The sequence below is a fragment of the Rattus norvegicus genome, chromosome 10, assembly GCF_021556685.1.
Source record: "Rattus norvegicus strain SHRSP/BbbUtx chromosome 10, alternate assembly SHRSP_T2T, whole genome shotgun sequence".
Classification (NCBI taxonomy): Eukaryota; Metazoa; Chordata; class Mammalia; order Rodentia; family Muridae; genus Rattus; species Rattus norvegicus.
The window spans coordinates 14,268,668-14,285,031 of NC_141543.1; the positions used below are offsets into that span (position 1 = coordinate 14,268,668).

A 16,364-nucleotide genomic window follows, 5' to 3' on the forward strand; every position below is an offset into this window, starting at 1 on the left:
CAATTTCAAAAGGGCTGTTTGCAAAGTAATCCAATACATACAGTGTGCGCATTATTATTGTCTTATATTGAGTAATATCACATTTAAGGAGATTTCATAGCATCCTAGCCATGCACAAGGGAATATAAAAGCAGTTCATAAAGAGAGGAGCACAATTTCCCTTCAGCGTTCATTATGCTCCCATTATCCTCTGAATAATAATCAGAGGTCCACTCAGTCTGACTTAGGAAGAAGAGATCTGTAATTACCTCAAGTCTACAGTGTCTTTCCAAGGGCTCAGACCCAGTATCTGGACAATGAATCCACAGAGAGATTGCAGCTCTTAACACCTATGCTGAAGAAGAAACAGAGCAGCAGTTCCAAAAGCACACTGACCCCCACCCCAATCTCCCATTATGGTGAATGTGCAGGGAGGACATACACTAGAACAAAGAGCCATGTGAAACTGGGTCCTAGTCCCCAAGATTTCTTTCTATCATGGTTGGCAGTAAGAAAAGGAATCATTGGATCCACCCTGATCTCACCACCAACTCCAGTTCTAGCCCTACTGAAATTCCCAAGGGAAATAGAAAAGTAATACACTGAAAATCTATCAAAAGAAATAGACTTTCCAGACTTGATCCAAAATGACCTTCTTTGGCTCTCTCTATCCATGTCCAGTGAGATTCTTCCTGGTCTACTCATAGGTATTCATGTTTGTTAGAACAAATACTGATCTACACGAAGTGTCACTGGGGTTTATTTCACTATGCATGTCTCTCCAGAGAAGGGGCATCAGCAGTACATTTTACTAAAATATTGCTTCTATTTTCTGGAACTTTGTTTGCAAGGTTTGCCATGGTGTTTTAGAAAAAGTGATGTCAGGCTAGGGGTGGTAGTGCATACCATTAAATCTGGAACTTAGGAGAGAGAGGCGGGCAGATCTCCAGGATTGAGGCCACTCTGGTCTACCGAGTAAGTTCTGGATCAACCAGGGCTATATAGGAAAACATTGTTTAAAACATTCATTTAAAAAGACAAGTAGGAAATAAAAGTAATAACTTCATTATTGTCCAAGTAAGGAAATGAGCTTGGAACATAAGATCCATGTTTCTCATCTCTTAGTGAAGTAATTTTGTGACATTTGAGGAAGCTCTTTAAGCATTTTCCCTTAGCCATAAAAATGAGGCTAAAACTAGTCACCGTTGGTTTATAATTAGTGGAATTAGATCATACACACATTGCATACTGCCCATGTCTGACACTAACCCTATTAAAAGAAGCCATTAAAAACTGATCACCATGAGGATGCTTTCCCAGGAAAAGAATGGGTGAGGCTGAACAGCCATGAGACCCAGGCCAGCTTAGGCTACATAATAAGACACTGTCTCCAAAAATAATAAGAACTTCAACAACAATAATAATCATTTCATGACTTCATCTGCCTAGATTAAAATCTATATCAGTAGTGATGTAGGATTTATATATTTATATATCTAAATAACTATACATAGATATATAAATATGTATGATACAGCTGTGTGTATTTAGTGGGTGGGTGAGTGGTTGGAATTTGAAATGTATTATTAAAAACAAAACAACAAGTCCATAGGAGTAGAGCAGACATCCCCAAATGCCTATGACCTCTGGCTACTGGCACACAGTAGGACTGAAAGAGAGGTCCACTGAGCATATTAACCTTAGAAGGCTTGAAGGGGCCTTCCTTGAAGTTACAGAAGCATTAAACAGCTGCTAAGAGAAAGGAGACTCTTCAGTGAACATACCACCTTCAATTCCAGAACTCCGTGTTAGATTCTATTCCTCTTTTAATCAGAACTGCTTTGTTAAAGCTCTCGTTTTAAAATATGGCTAACTCATCTCACTCATGAATCAAGCAAAACATGCCTGAGATCTGAAGAGAGCCAGCTGATTCAGAGAACACGGACATTTGCCAAGATTGGGGATTGGGCAGCTCTTCCCCTTGCAGTGTTGTTCTTTTGTGGGTCGCAGTTCATTGTCATGCTCACTCGACTCTGAGACCATGATGCAAAAGTGGTCAGAGGCAACTCATGAATTCATTGTTACAGTGTACACCACCCAGGACTGAGTTTGAATTTAACATCTGGGTCTCAGTTTCCCCATCTATAATTTTGGTAAACTTATACTAATCACTTGATAGGTGATGGGAATGAAATGGCCCAGAGAAGACTCCAACAAGGAGAAGAAGGGGAGAGTGCTCTGATTGCCAATGGATTCCAGCTCTGCTTTTCTTGTCCTTGTGACTTTGAGTATCTTCTCTGTACTCTGGAGTCCTCACCTAGGTAAAGAAGTGTCAACCACAGTATCTGGCTACCCTGAGTCTTTGGGGATTCATCCAGATCATGCACATAGGCTTGAAGCGCTGCTGTTCCTGCCTCTAGCTCTCATACACTAAATGCTAGATATGATTCTGCTGTGTTGTCAATAATGAGAACTGCTTCACCTTGCTCTCTTCCTTTCAGCCAAAGAAATTTATATTTATTTTTCTCCATCTCAAGATGGAAATTTGTATTTCCTCTTTAAAGGACCAGAACTATTCATTTTCTTCAAATCTGAATTGTATAATGTACAATGTGACAACTTTTTCTTAGGAAAAAAATCACTTTTTAATTCCCAAACAAGACTTCCATTTTCAACCCTTCAACTTCCACTGGTCCTGGTGACGTGGTTTGTTTGAGCTGCACGGTTAAACAACATAGGGTGTTTTGTTTTGTTTGTTTTGTTTTGTTGTTTTGTCCTTTTAAAATGTGTTTGGTCATGTAGCTTTCTTCTCAAGGGCAATAAAACTACATATAGCCAGGTCCTCAGGGACGGAACATTCTGTTCTGGATGTCAGAAGGATAGCTAATTCCCGAGCCGGGGATGACATTCATTTTAGAGGCCTGAAGATAGTCTGTGAGGCTTTGAGACCTCTAAGATGCCCGGTGCAACTGCCTTGGGAGGTCTTTTTTCTCTCCTATGATGGGTAGAATTCAATCTTATGCCTCTGCAGGCCTTTTGCAATGCCACAGACATAGTTCTCCATGAGAAGTTACCATTTGAGAAATTGGCAGCCACTGTATGTTTCACAGATATAGAGGTCAAAAGCTCGGCCCACTATTAGAATGCTTATATTCTTGAGTGACTGGCAGCAGGGGCTTCAGGAAAATGCAAATCTACCTATCCAAGAACCAAAATGGTACAGAAAATCAGGCTTAAGCTATACTATATTGTACAATTACCATTCGAAGGGGTGTCATTGGGCTTTGTTAACGACAGTGTGCAAGTTCACCTTGTACTTACATTCACCCCAATCTACTATGGAATCCAAAAAACAGAGAAAGAAAAGAGAAGGATGGTCAGTGCCAAGAAGATAGTACAGGGATAGGTTTAGTGTGAGGACATTTTTTTTTTTCTTTTTCTTTTTTTTGGAGCTGGGGACCGAACCCAGGGCCTTGCACTTCCTAGGCAAGCGCTCTACCACTGAGCTAAATCCCCAACCCTGACAATTTTTTTTCTTAGATTTTTCCCATTCTGGTTTTTGTTGTGGTATTTGCTCTGTAACTCAGACAGATTAATGTCCCTCTCTGAGCTTTCATAGACAAAACAGGTAGTCTAGACAACCAGGTAATATTCTGCCATTCTACCTGTATTTATAGACAGGTTAAAATATCCAAGTGCCAGGAAACCTGCAACATGTTCTTGTTTTAAAGGTTAAAGTTTACAATTTGACCTTGGTTGTTAATAAAATATAGCACTGCATGATTAAATTAGGAATCGGATTTCATTGTCAACCAAGACAGTGAAGGTAACAAAATTTATAAAGCAAGAACACACACAGAAGAACCAAATTCAAAACTCAAAAGATAAACAGATAGTGATTATAAATGGCAGTCAGCCATGTAAAATGGCGGCACTTAACTATCCAAAATGGCTGCTAATACAAAATGGAGTCTACAATCCAAAATGGTAGTGACTGGTTGATCAGGAGCTTGTCTGTTTCTCTTAACTGTAAATTCAGGCTCTATCAAAGGTTTACAAAGCATTGTGTCTGATACATGACAATCCAATATCAATGGGAAAGTTCAATTGCACTTAGTTGTAAATTTATCTCTATTATAATCCAGTCTCTTTCAACCATGCATGAGTATTTCATGCCTAAACCTGGGAGTACCTGTTTTAATTATAGCTTATGCAATCATTTTAGAATATGTGCAGTGAGAAGATTAGACTCAGGGAGCTCCTTAGTTTTATTCAGTTCTAGCATGTTGGGAATATGGATGACCTCTTCTTGTACCTCTATCCTCAGAGAATAGTCTGACTCCTTGTATTGCCTTCCATAGAAAAAGAACACAAGTTTTATTGAAACCCATTATGAGCTGGAAGAATATGTAACCACAAATTGGTAGGCTAATGAGTACACCAAATAGAACCTCAAAATTGTATAATGCCTGTCTCAATGTTTTCTCAAAACCAAACAGGAACAGCTAAGTCATCCATTGTGCTTATAAATGTAGCAACAGCACGTAAGACATTTGAATCAGCGTTTGATACATATGTAGCCTGCTTTATCTTCTTATATCCAGTCACTACCTCAATGTCTTCAAATCCCATGTTCCTGTGTTCCCAAAGATTAACATCTTTATCAAGGTAAACTTGATTGAAATAAGGACAGCAGGAAAAAGCAGAAAGCACCACATAAAACAATGGATGCAGCTTCTAATTGGTTCCACCCTTGCAATGGAAACATGAACAAAGGCCCCTACTGAAACACTCAGAATGCACCAGAGCTTTCTGTATTTAGTAAAACAAGCTGTTCCTGGGTATTAGGAACATAATATCAGGAATCTATTTTTCTAATAAATCTTCTACTGTTCATTCTCCGTCTAGACTCAGGTCAAGGAACACCTTGTACCAACCTATTGTACTCAGACATGGTATTTGAAAAATATTTATCTGTGAATTATTAAATATTAAATTGAATTTTAAAATCAATTGGGGAATTTAATATTAGGGTTGACTTAACAGAAAGCAATGTAAGGACTCCTTTGGTGTATTTATTTACCTGGATTTTAAATCTCCACCCATTTCTTTACCCCCTGGCCTATCATTGAATTCATTCTGTAGTCCAGGAAGCCCTTCAACTCATCATCCTCTTACTTCAGTCCCCTGAGAGGCAAGGCTCATAGTCCTATGGTACAAGTCCAGATTGCTGATAAAAAACTTCAATACATATAATTCTAATCCAGGGAGGCCGGCTTGACTTGGGGACCTGGTGTCTATCCCAGTGCCAAGCTCTTAATTGACATCTTAGAAATTCAAATGTCTCTATATGTTCTATGCATAGAAGAAACTAAAGATCACAGAGGCTAGTTGACATGTCTCAGGTACCAAGTGCAGTCAGAAATAAAGTAAAGTATGTGGGCTTATTCATTTTTAACTTTCAGTGTGCATGGCTATGTATGATGTGTATAGGCTAGTGAGTAATTGTAGGTGAACATGTGTCATAGCATATGTGTGGAGGAGACGAGATACACAGGTCTATTTTTTCTTATTCTCTACTGGATATAAAGCTGCCACCTGGTCCATGGGCTTCTGGGGATGTTCTGATCTTACCTCCTCCTTCCTCACCGAGGGATCGTAGGATAAGAATATGCTACTTCTCCCCATGTTTTATGGCTTCTGGGATTTGAACTAAGGTCTTCATTTTCCAGGTATGGTCTCTATTGACTGAGTCATCTTCCCAACACTGAGAACTGTATGTTCTTTACCTAAATGTCATGATGCGTATCCTGACCGCACCCACAAAAATTATCCAGGCCATTTTTCCTAATCTGTCTTAAGAATTTTCTAACATGTCAGCATCCAGAATGAAGCCTCGGAATTTTGAAATCACACATGTATGCACACATGTACGTAGGTGTCCTTTATTCTTGGAACTCCTCTGCCCCTCTAAGACTTCCTATGTTGGGATCCATGTTCATTGTGTTTGTTGGTTCCCTGAGCTCTAAGCACTTACTAACCAAACATGACTTTGAACATGATAGGGGTCATATGTCTTGCTCTTACTCAGTGAAGAGCTGTAATTTATTCTAAACAGCATGGATCATGAATTTTAGAGCACTTACAGGATGCCCAGGCTCAGGGAGAAACAGGAGAAGTACCTGTGGCATTAAGAAAGTGAGCCTAAGCCGACAGTGGTGGTGTGTACCTTTAATTCCAGCACATTTTAGGCAGAGGCAGGAAGATCACTGAGTTTAAGACAACCTGACCTACAGAGTGGGTTTCAGGACAGCCAAGGCTCCAAAGAGAAAACCTGCCTCAAACAAACAAACAAAAGAAATTAATAATGTTACAAATGATGTTATAGCATCAAGAAAAAAAAAAGAAGGAAAGAAGGAGATCCCATGTCACATGTTGAAAAGAGAGCTCAGTAGCACTGTCATCTAAAAAAACAATTTTGAAGATGCCAAAACATAATATTGGACTTTGCTTAAGGCACGGGTACTCAGGCAGAGCCCAGAGTACACTCTATGGCTGCAAGCTCAGATCTGCTGCAGCCACCCCTGGGGAGCATGAGTATTTCTCAAACTAAGGATTACTATCTGCAGCTGCCATTTATTCAGAAGAGAGCAGTCTGCAAAGCCCTGGCATGTATGGAGAAGCTACTTGAGCCTCCAGTCTATGCCAGTTCTGCCCGTGTATCTGGCTTGCCGGGGAGTCAGCTCCTACATTTTAGCTCTAAGGACCTGTGTAAAGCACTTGCCTTGGGTTCTGCATCTGGAGCATGGGATGGTACTGCACCATCCACGGTGAGTGGGCAAGCATGAAGATGAGTACTGGTTGTACACAGCACTGCAGAGAACATACTCTGACACTGAACAAAAACTACTTATTTCTGAGGCTTCCCTGCTTCCCAGTATGGTACATCTATCCTATTTTCAGATATGTTATTTCTCAATGATTCCGCCAAAATTCCAGTATAATTCATTAGGCTGAAATCCTCCCCAAAGGACAAGCACTAGGTATGTGTGTTCTATATTCCTTAAATCATTGGCTGGTGGCCTTTAAAAGGAAAGAGGTGAGCACCAAGGGGAACAAGGGGCAATGGGAAGCACAAGAATAGAAAGGTCCATCCATCAACTGGTCTCAATTCCTGTGACAGGTGGTACAGAGACAGATGATATTGGCGAACCCAGAGGCCAGGATCTTGGTTAATGTGCCTTCTGAAGTTAGAGTGCAAAATTAATGATATCAAACTCGGGGACAATTCTGTGTCTATTGCCCTAGCCTCTGGCACTAAATTTTTAAGGGGACAAATGGTGAGTGGGCAGAGACTGATAATTTGACACCAGAAGACCTGGATGTGGAGCTCAGCCATGACAGTTTAAAACCCTTGACACACTTTGCCTCTTTGTCCCTTTATGTACCCAATACAAAATGAGGTACTGAAAAGATTTAAATCAAGAGTGGGGGTGCAGGTAAGCAATCTTAATATTGGGAAGCTAATATTGAGAGGAAGAACTTAGGCCACACAGTACCTTCCAAGTTAGTACAATCCCCATACTAGAACCTTGTTTCTAGCAAAAACAAAATAAAATCCCTAAAACAAAACAGCGGTAAAAACAAAGTATCATAAATATTGAAAGAATGCCCAATCCCCTAACCTAGTCTGTGAATCTGAGCAAGCTTCAAACCAGTTTCTCTTCTCTGTAACCTGAACAATGCTTAAGATCCATCTTCGAAAGGGAAGATGGTTGTACCCAGAAACATACAATACAGATAATTATGGACTGAGAGCTGGCTGTTATACTATGATGGGCAAACAACTTCTTCAGGTTCAAATAAGTGAAGGATGTCTGCTAGTTAAGTGGCCAATATGTACATTTTTAAACCCATGTTCTCTTTGAAGATACACTATGAGATAGTCATAGAGGATAAGAGGCAGACCATGGGATTTATACTCCAGTTTTCCTCGAGCCTGACTGAGGAAGGCAACAGGACCAGAACAATTGGTTACATTGACCATGTCTTTCCCCCTGGCAAACCTCTATCTGTAAGAATTTACACAGAGACAAAAATAATGACCTGGGTTACAAAATGTGTACAGACACCACCACCAATAAAACAGCACTGAAGTGGCTGCTTAGTAGATCTTAGTTCTACAGTTTTGAGTATTTGAGCTGGCGAGAGTCTAGAGGCTGTACAGATTGAGTCAGTAATAGTTTATAGAAATAGAGCTGTAGATTGGAGCAAGAGAGGCAGAGATGGAAATTTGGGCTTACTTTCTGTATAAAAGACTTCTGGAAGGGAAAAGGAAATTTTGGTAGCCTGTCTCTGGCAGCAGTCCCTATAAATTAGGATATGGTATGACAGACCCTATTCTTTTTTATTTTTACATCAAAAACCAAATGTATATTACACACACCCACACATGTACACTTGCATGGAGACTATAGGTCAACATCTAAAGTCTTCCTCAGTCACTGCCTGCATTTGTTTCTGAGACAGGGGCGCTCACTCACCTGAATTATGTGTTTCAGGTTGTTTTGCAGGTTTAAGAGTCTCTAGGATCCACCTATCTTTGCCCTTCCCTTCTCCCAATGCTGGGTGAGGTTATACATTAAATTTACTGCTGCTGGCTTTTACACAGGTGCTAGACATCTGGCCTCTGGTTCTTATGTATGCTTTACTCAAATAGCCATTTCTCCAGCCCTAGAAGATTTTATATATCAAATTATATATATATATATATAATATATAGGCATTTTCATATATGTCTTCTAATATGTTTCTGTCCATCATGGCTACCTCTTTGTCCTCTGCCATGCTTCCTGTTGGACCTCTCCTCCTTGTAAATCTCTCCCTTATCTACCAAATGTATTTTATTTTTCTTACTTTTTAAGATCTTTTCTTTCCTTCTTACCATTCCCTTTCTTATTTTATGAACACACACACATATACATATCCATGATTTCAAATCTAGGTTCTAAACCTGAGGGAAAACAATGTAATTATCTTCCTGAGTTTGCCTGACAATGCTTAACACCGACTTCTAATTCTACTTATCTTCCAAGAAGGAGGAGTCCTTATCCACCATGGGCAGGCCTGGGATCTTGTGCAGCCTCTGTGGAAATCAGTATGTTTTCTTAAAATGGCTATAGCTAGAACCACACTACTCTTGGGCACACACTCAAATAACTCTGTTATCACACCTCACCACTGAGAGATGTGAACATGCACATTGGTTGCTGCATCACTGACAGAAGCCAGGCTGTAAGGCCAGTTTACATGTCCATCAACAGATAAACGGAAAAAGAAAATGTGGTTAAAATGGAATTTTGTTCAATCATAAAAAAATGTAAGCAATGTTTGACTTTTTTAAACTTAAGTCTTAATTGCTTGAACAATAAATATCTAATGAACAAAATATGATATTTCTTAAGCAAGGGGTTTGTCTATCTACCTCATTCCTTGATCTAAAGTATTTTCACAAAACAATGAGAAGAGCCCATCACCAACTCTCCCAACTCTCTGATAGTATTAGAAAGATTTTGGGACATTGCTAACAGTCTTTCTAGAAACCACAGAATCTGCTCTGATAGTTCCCTTCCCTGTCAGCTGAGCCCAAGCTCAGAGTCTTGGCTCGAGGACCTGTGTTCTTTCTCCTCTTAGAGTTCAGAGTGAGTGGGAAAGTGTGGAAGACTTAAGCAGACTGCAGATGTGTTAAAAATAGAAGTCAAGTTGCTATTGGAGATACAAGGAGAATTCTCCACTCGAAAATCTCTAATTATAATATGTCAAGAGTAAAATACCTCGTCAGGAACAGTATCCGGGAGAATAGAGCAATGGCTCTGTCAGCACCGTGATCTGTGATATGTTTGGAATCCTACACAAAATAGAAACTCAGCAGAAAAACGTCCTGCGGGGAATTGTCTCAGCCCCTGGGAAATGGCAGAGACAACCTGCTAAGGCTTGTCTGTCCTTGCTTTACTTAGCTCTGGTTGGGAGCTCGAGGTTGCACACTATCTCTCTTTTGAGATCCTGCAATTTGTGTTAAGTCATGTGCATATATTGGATGTTCTTGGAGCCACCATATGGATAGAGAATGCATGGCCTCCACAATGTCCTTAAAATGACATTAAACATGATGGATATATATGTCAAAGGGTAGTTATTCAAGCATAGCACTCTCCTATAAGGAATAGCTCAGTTATTCTTCTAACACCAACCTTTTCTCGTTTCTCTATGCATCATGCTATATACATGCTCTAGAGCTGAGCTATAAGTTCTGCCTAACAGTAACTTCCTGTTAATATAAGTCTATGTATCCAGCACTGAGAGATGCATTGGTCTGACCTACTTTAAGGTTTAATTCCTTCCACATGCAATGCAGAACTTGAGGGAAAGAGAAATCAACTCCATTAAGATATGGGGAAAGAGAGATAATTTGAAGTAAACTTGTCATAGACAAATTTAAACCAGGAAAAAAATCAAAAGTAGGTAAATGAAGGCAGAGAGAGGGCTTGGGGGCAAAGAGCAGATGGGTATAAGCCGGGGCACCTGAGCTCAGCACACAGCCTGCACGTATAAAAGCCAGGTGTGGGCATGGTGTGCCTGTAACACCAGAGCAGTGGGACAAGGGACAGCTGGGACCTGGTGGCCAGCCAACCTAGCTGAAAAGACAGCAAGCTCCAGGTTCAGTGTGATATCCTGTCTCAAGAGAACAGAGTGGAGAGGGACGGAAGGCATTCACCGTCTGCCTTTGGCTTCAGCATAAGCATGTACCCAAACACATGCAAGTGTCTTCTTTTGAGGCCAAAGAGGGGGAATTATTAATTATTTATTAATTATTTATAGCAGAAAAGATGGATTCTTTTCTCTATCACATGCTCTCCCACAGTGTGCCTCATTTAAATGTGACCAGAGAAGACAAAGTGATGACCAGCACCGCCCCATAAGCATATTCTCCAACCTTTGCAATTCCCTGCCTTCAGATAGTCTAGGAATTCTTAGAACTGTATTCTTGGCACATTTGCCCAAATTCAGAATCATTCCCCCCACCCTATTTCCAAATACCACCCCTAACTCTGAGCCACAGATCATTTAAAGTAAGAAAAACAAGAAAGTTCTTGTCTCGGGTTTGGCTTTGGAGCCAAGGTCTCAGCACTCTATCACGCCTGTCCTCGCTCGTCTTCTGTTTTGAAATTGATCTGCTTACTAGAGTTCACATTCTTTTTATTTCCTGTGAGGCAGTGTGGAGAACAGCCCAGATGTCTGTGTGCAAGTAAATGGAGACACAAAACTATGGTATGCCCACACACTGAAATGGTATTCAGCAAGGTAAAGACGTGAGTTACGTATGCATGCAACAGTGTAGAAGAAACTGAAGATGAGTGTGGTGATTAGCAGAGAGCAGGAGCATAGACTGTTTGATGTCAACACCGAAGGCAAAGTGTGCAGCAGAAGGAGGGGCTCCTTGAGATGCCTGGGAATGCAGCAAAAGGAGAATGAGAGGGTGTCAGGGGATGACACATTGCAGGTGATGCAACTTTTCATTGCTCCTGATTTTAGTAAAAGATTCATGCATATGTTCTTTGATACAGGTCGATCAAGTAAGTACTTTCCAGATGTGTGTATACTGTATGCACACTGTATACCTATAAGGTTGTAAAAATATTAAAGTGTCCTCTTTCCTGTTATTACCCCATACCTTTGGTTTTCCTTTCAGGCATGCTGTGCTGGACCTTCCCCCAACCCCACTGTGTATCTTCTCTATGTTCTACGTCTTGTTCCATTGTGTTCCTTAGAGATAGCTTTTCTTTATTAAATTAATGAACCCAAGGCACCCGGCCTGTAAACTGCTCTCTGTGGTTTCTGCTGCTGTCTTTCCTTGCCCCTCCTCATTAACATCAGTTAAGATATTCACAGCTCCTTTCTCTGACTCCAGCATCCAGTCCTTGACTTCTCATCTTCCCAGCCTCTCCACCACTCTATTCATTCAATTCCTGACTCACGGTCTTAAATTGGCTCCCCACCAATCACCATTCTATTCTGTCCTGTACTTTACCCCTGACCCTTCAGGTGTCTCTTCCCACAACTGCGGGGGATAGGGGTGGGAACTTTCCCCCTTCCCAGTCATTCACTGATCCCATACTGCAAAGTCAGTCATGTACTGAGTTCAGGCCCTGGGTCTCCATGACCCACTCTTATCTGGTTCCATTTGTAATCAGTTTCTGGCTCTCAGTAGTTCCTCTTATGCTACACCTTACCATCTCAGAGTTAGCTTAATAACTATTGTCTAAGAATTTTATAAGTTCTAAAACAACAAACCCAGGCCCTATCTCCTCAGATCATTGCAGAATGGTCAACAAATGACAAACCACCCTCTTTCTTACTGTCTTTTCTGTTACTTGGCATTGTTATTTTCAATTCATTCAGTGTTGTTCAGTCCTTTGCACTGCTGAGTAGTATTCCATTGGACTGATCTAAGACAAGTCGTTCGTCTATGGGCAAGTATTGTGCTTTCCATGTTACATTAGAAGTTCCCACCTGTGGGTCAATATGACCACTACAAAATCCTGCTAACCCAGAAAATAATCTGATGAACACATCTCCAAGGAAGGCCAGCCAAATACCACCCATGACTGGGGCAACATTCGCAATATGGAGAAGGGAGAAGCATCCCACAGGGCTTGGCAGATGACTGTGTTAGTAGTGAGCACTGTGCATACAACAGAGTAGCAATGCCAAGTAACCATGGCAATATTGAAATTCAATGTGAAAAGAGTCAAACACCAATGGCCTTGCAGTATAGGTCTCGGATGATGAGACCTGCTCGTAAGAGGCCCCATCCATAGAGAGTAGAAAGCAGATGGCCAGCTGCCAGCCTGCAGGGCTGGCCGGGAGTGGGAGACAGGGGTCAGGTGGGAGAATTTGTTTCTGAGGAGAGGAACATGCTGTGGGACCAGATGGTAGGGATGGCCACACTCGCAGGGAATGTACTAATGCATCTGAATTTAGTGTACAAGGCATCGATTATAGGGGATACGTACATTTTGTAGAAACAAAATCCAGATTGTGAAGGCAATAGAAAGTCTCTGCTTATGTGCTACTCTTACTATGGTCAAAGCCTGGCCCTGAAACAGATACAGATCTAAGCGGCAAAGCTACACAGTAATTTCCTGGATTTCGCAAACATGTATTATGTGTGCAACAAAGCATTCTGGGACCAGGGCCTTGAATGTGGAAGGGAAAGGAAGTCTTGCCATAAGCCTTTAAAGGGCTTCATGCTAGACATTACGTGTGTCCAGTTCTCCTAAGGAACTTTTCAGAGGACAGGTTTCTGGATGCTTAATTATCACAGGGGGTTGACAGGTGAGTACCATGTAATTTTAGTGTAATTATTAGTGTCCGTGGTCACGGTGGATACTGGCCCACCATCCTAGTTTTAAAGTAGGGTAAAATGAATCTCTGTACACCAAGCCCTGGGTTCCAGTGCTAGTGCTGCACAAACTGCTCATGGTGATGCACCCCGTAATCCGGGACTTTAGAGGTGCGGAGAGGAGGAGCCAACATTCAGTCGTCTTCACCTACACAGGAGGCTGCAGGTCAGACTAGTTTACTTCAGACACGATCCAACAAATAACACACCAGAAAGCACGGACACGAAGATAGGATATAGATGGGTCTCCAAGGCACTCAGGAATGAAGATGGGTGACCTGGAAATGGGTATAAGCTTTCTTTTTAAAGGTCAATAAAAATGTTCTAAAATCAGATTGTGAAGATGGCCACACAGCTGTTCTCAAAATCAGCAAGTCATACACTAGAATGAGAACATTTGGTGTGCCTCTATGTTTCCACATCATGGTGTTTACTTTTCTCTTGTGAATGCATGTTTTGTGGAGATGGAGTTGGAACTCAAGAACCTGACACACTAAGCAAGTGCTCTAACTTCCGTCTACATCTGCAGACCCCCACACCTCCATGAAATGGCTTTTAAAAGTATGCAGTCCATTAGCATTGTGGAAAGCTCAGCACATTAGAGACAGAAAGAATAGATGCCTGTGTGTGTTTACTAATATATATAGCTAATGAAAACCTTTGAAATAACAGGGAAGGGCCCCCAATTCCTAAGGAAATCTCTGGGAAGCTGTTAGTATCTGGAGAGGTTTAGAGCTGCTTTGCTTGTCAAAAGCCTGAGCGCAGTGTGTATGCTGTCCGCTACCAGCTACAGCCCCAGGGCAGCTGCTCAGGGACAACACCCTCCAGGTCCAGGACATAGCATCCACTTACTGTGGCGGTGCCGGAGACGGTCTGTGCGCTTGTATCAGCGCTCTGCTCCGAGTGCGTCTGTGTAGGAGGATACAAGTTTAATGTGTGGTCGGGGACAGTGGTCTGGCCGGTGTACTCTGGCGCGGGATGGGGATGAGGGGCCGTGTATTCTGCAGGGATGCCATTCTGGGGTGGAGCGAACTGCGCTGAGGCATAAGGCTGAGCCATTGTGTCAGGGGCGGCCGCTGCTTCCTGATTACCCTGAAGGAGGGAAAGAAAGAACACCATTAGAGCTCCACAAACAGAACAGGTTCCCTCCGTCCAGAAACTGAGTCCCGGCACTCTTTTAGGGCCCACAGAGAGCCCTAAAGGTTGGACTTTAGCCACGCCTCACCATATACTTTGAGCAAACGGTAATCAGCATCATTGTCGATTTACAAATGGGAGAGAAAAAATAATCAAGGAATAAAATGACATCACATTACCCAGGACCTCCGATACCACTTTCTCAGACTGTCAAGTCTGTATCCCACTGGTGGATTCTCTCTGATTCATTTCAATTTCGGACAAGGCTAGTTTCATGTTGTCTATGGTGATGGTGGAGTACTAATTTAATACTGAGCTGAGCAGTCAAACTGCTTGAGCATGTCCTTGAGAGATGCATCATTTGAGGTTAATTCAACTAGTAAGTGGAAAGGTCCCTGATAAAGATCTTACGTGTGTGTGTGTGTGTGTGTGTGTGTGTGTGTGTGTGTGTCCATGTGTGTACACATGTGTCAGTATGTGTGTGGCTGTGTGTTGTATCTCTGATGACCCCAATAGTAATAAAAAGCAGCAAATGGGAATGCAGGCCTTAATTTAGAGACCCCCCCACATTCTACTGTCTCCCTTTAAGATGCTAGATGCTAGTTAACTCTGAGCCTCATTAATCAAAGTACCTCATCCCGTCTCTCTTTTTTAATACATAAGTACAAGACATTATATAACAAGTCCTTCTTCAGTTATAGCCTAAACATTCGCTATGATAATTACAGTCAAGTCAAAAGAATTAAAAAAGAACCCTGAATTCAAATGTTTCCATTTCTGGAAACATCTCCCTCCCTCCACCTCCACCCCCATAACTGCACCAGCCTTCACACACTCCACACACACACACACACACACACACACACACACACACACACACACACACACACATGCAGAAAGCATAAGAAAGAGTAGTCCAGAGGTTTAAAATGTCCATGGTCTCAAGAGATATAGTTGTATAGAAAGAAAGAAAGGAAGAAAGGAAGAAAGGAGACAGAAAGACAGACAGAGAGAGAAAGAGGAAGAGAAAGAGAAAAGAAAGAGAAAGAGAAAGGCAAGCAGGCAGTTCAGCCAAGCCAACAGTGACCTCTCCCATTTTCTATGGTCAACTAGTTCTATGTCACATTAGTCATCCTGCAAGGATTCTGGCACCAAGGTCAATATGGGTCATCAATAAAAGAACTCCGCCTCTACTATTGTAACACGAGCAAAGCACAGATACAGAGCTCATGCCTCTGTTTCCAGAGGACCATTAATTAATTGTACGGTGTTGAAGTTGGTCCTTGTAAGAGGAGGAAGCTTAGCATAAGTTTAAATACTTATGCAAGGAATACGTTTCCACCAGCTCTTTCTTCCTCCTTCCTCCATAACAGTTTCAACATCTGTGCCGCTAGGAAGAGGGCACGCCCCCTTCTGTTCCGACCATTTTCCTGTAGCACAGCAGGTCAGCTGTGGCTCAGGTTGGGTGACTACATAAGCTTATCTAATTCCAGAAGAGGACATTTACAGTCTCTCTGAGGCTCAGATTCTACACTGAATTCTTCAAAGATGCCCCTCCCACCTTCCATTTTGAGGGACATTTACCCTCAGTCCATGGAGTGCAGAAGTGGCTATATTCTGTCCCTGGTAGTTTCTTGAGTTACCACCAGAGCCAGCCAAATGCTGCCAATCACAGTGTAGCCTTGTGACCAAAGTCTTCAGTTTTCTTCCTACTCATACTAATGAGTTCTTGTCAGCCTGGGATATTGTTATAGTGTTTGGGAAGCTCTCTTTCCATTGTGAAATA

At 41.8% G+C, this 16,364-nt stretch overlaps 1 protein-coding gene across 50 annotated transcripts in view; it reads right to left on the reverse strand.

Annotated features, from left to right (window-relative positions):
- Window positions 1-16,364, reverse strand: part of Rbfox1 (RNA binding fox-1 homolog 1) — a 1,541,605-nt gene that overhangs the window by 165,774 nt on the left and 1,359,467 nt on the right. For all 50 annotated transcript variants that reach the window (XM_087571332.1, XM_087571337.1, XM_087571339.1 and 47 more), the window contains 1 exon segment: window positions 14,294-14,533. In XM_087571332.1, the coding sequence (XP_087427458.1) occupies window positions 14,294-14,533 (240 nt within the window).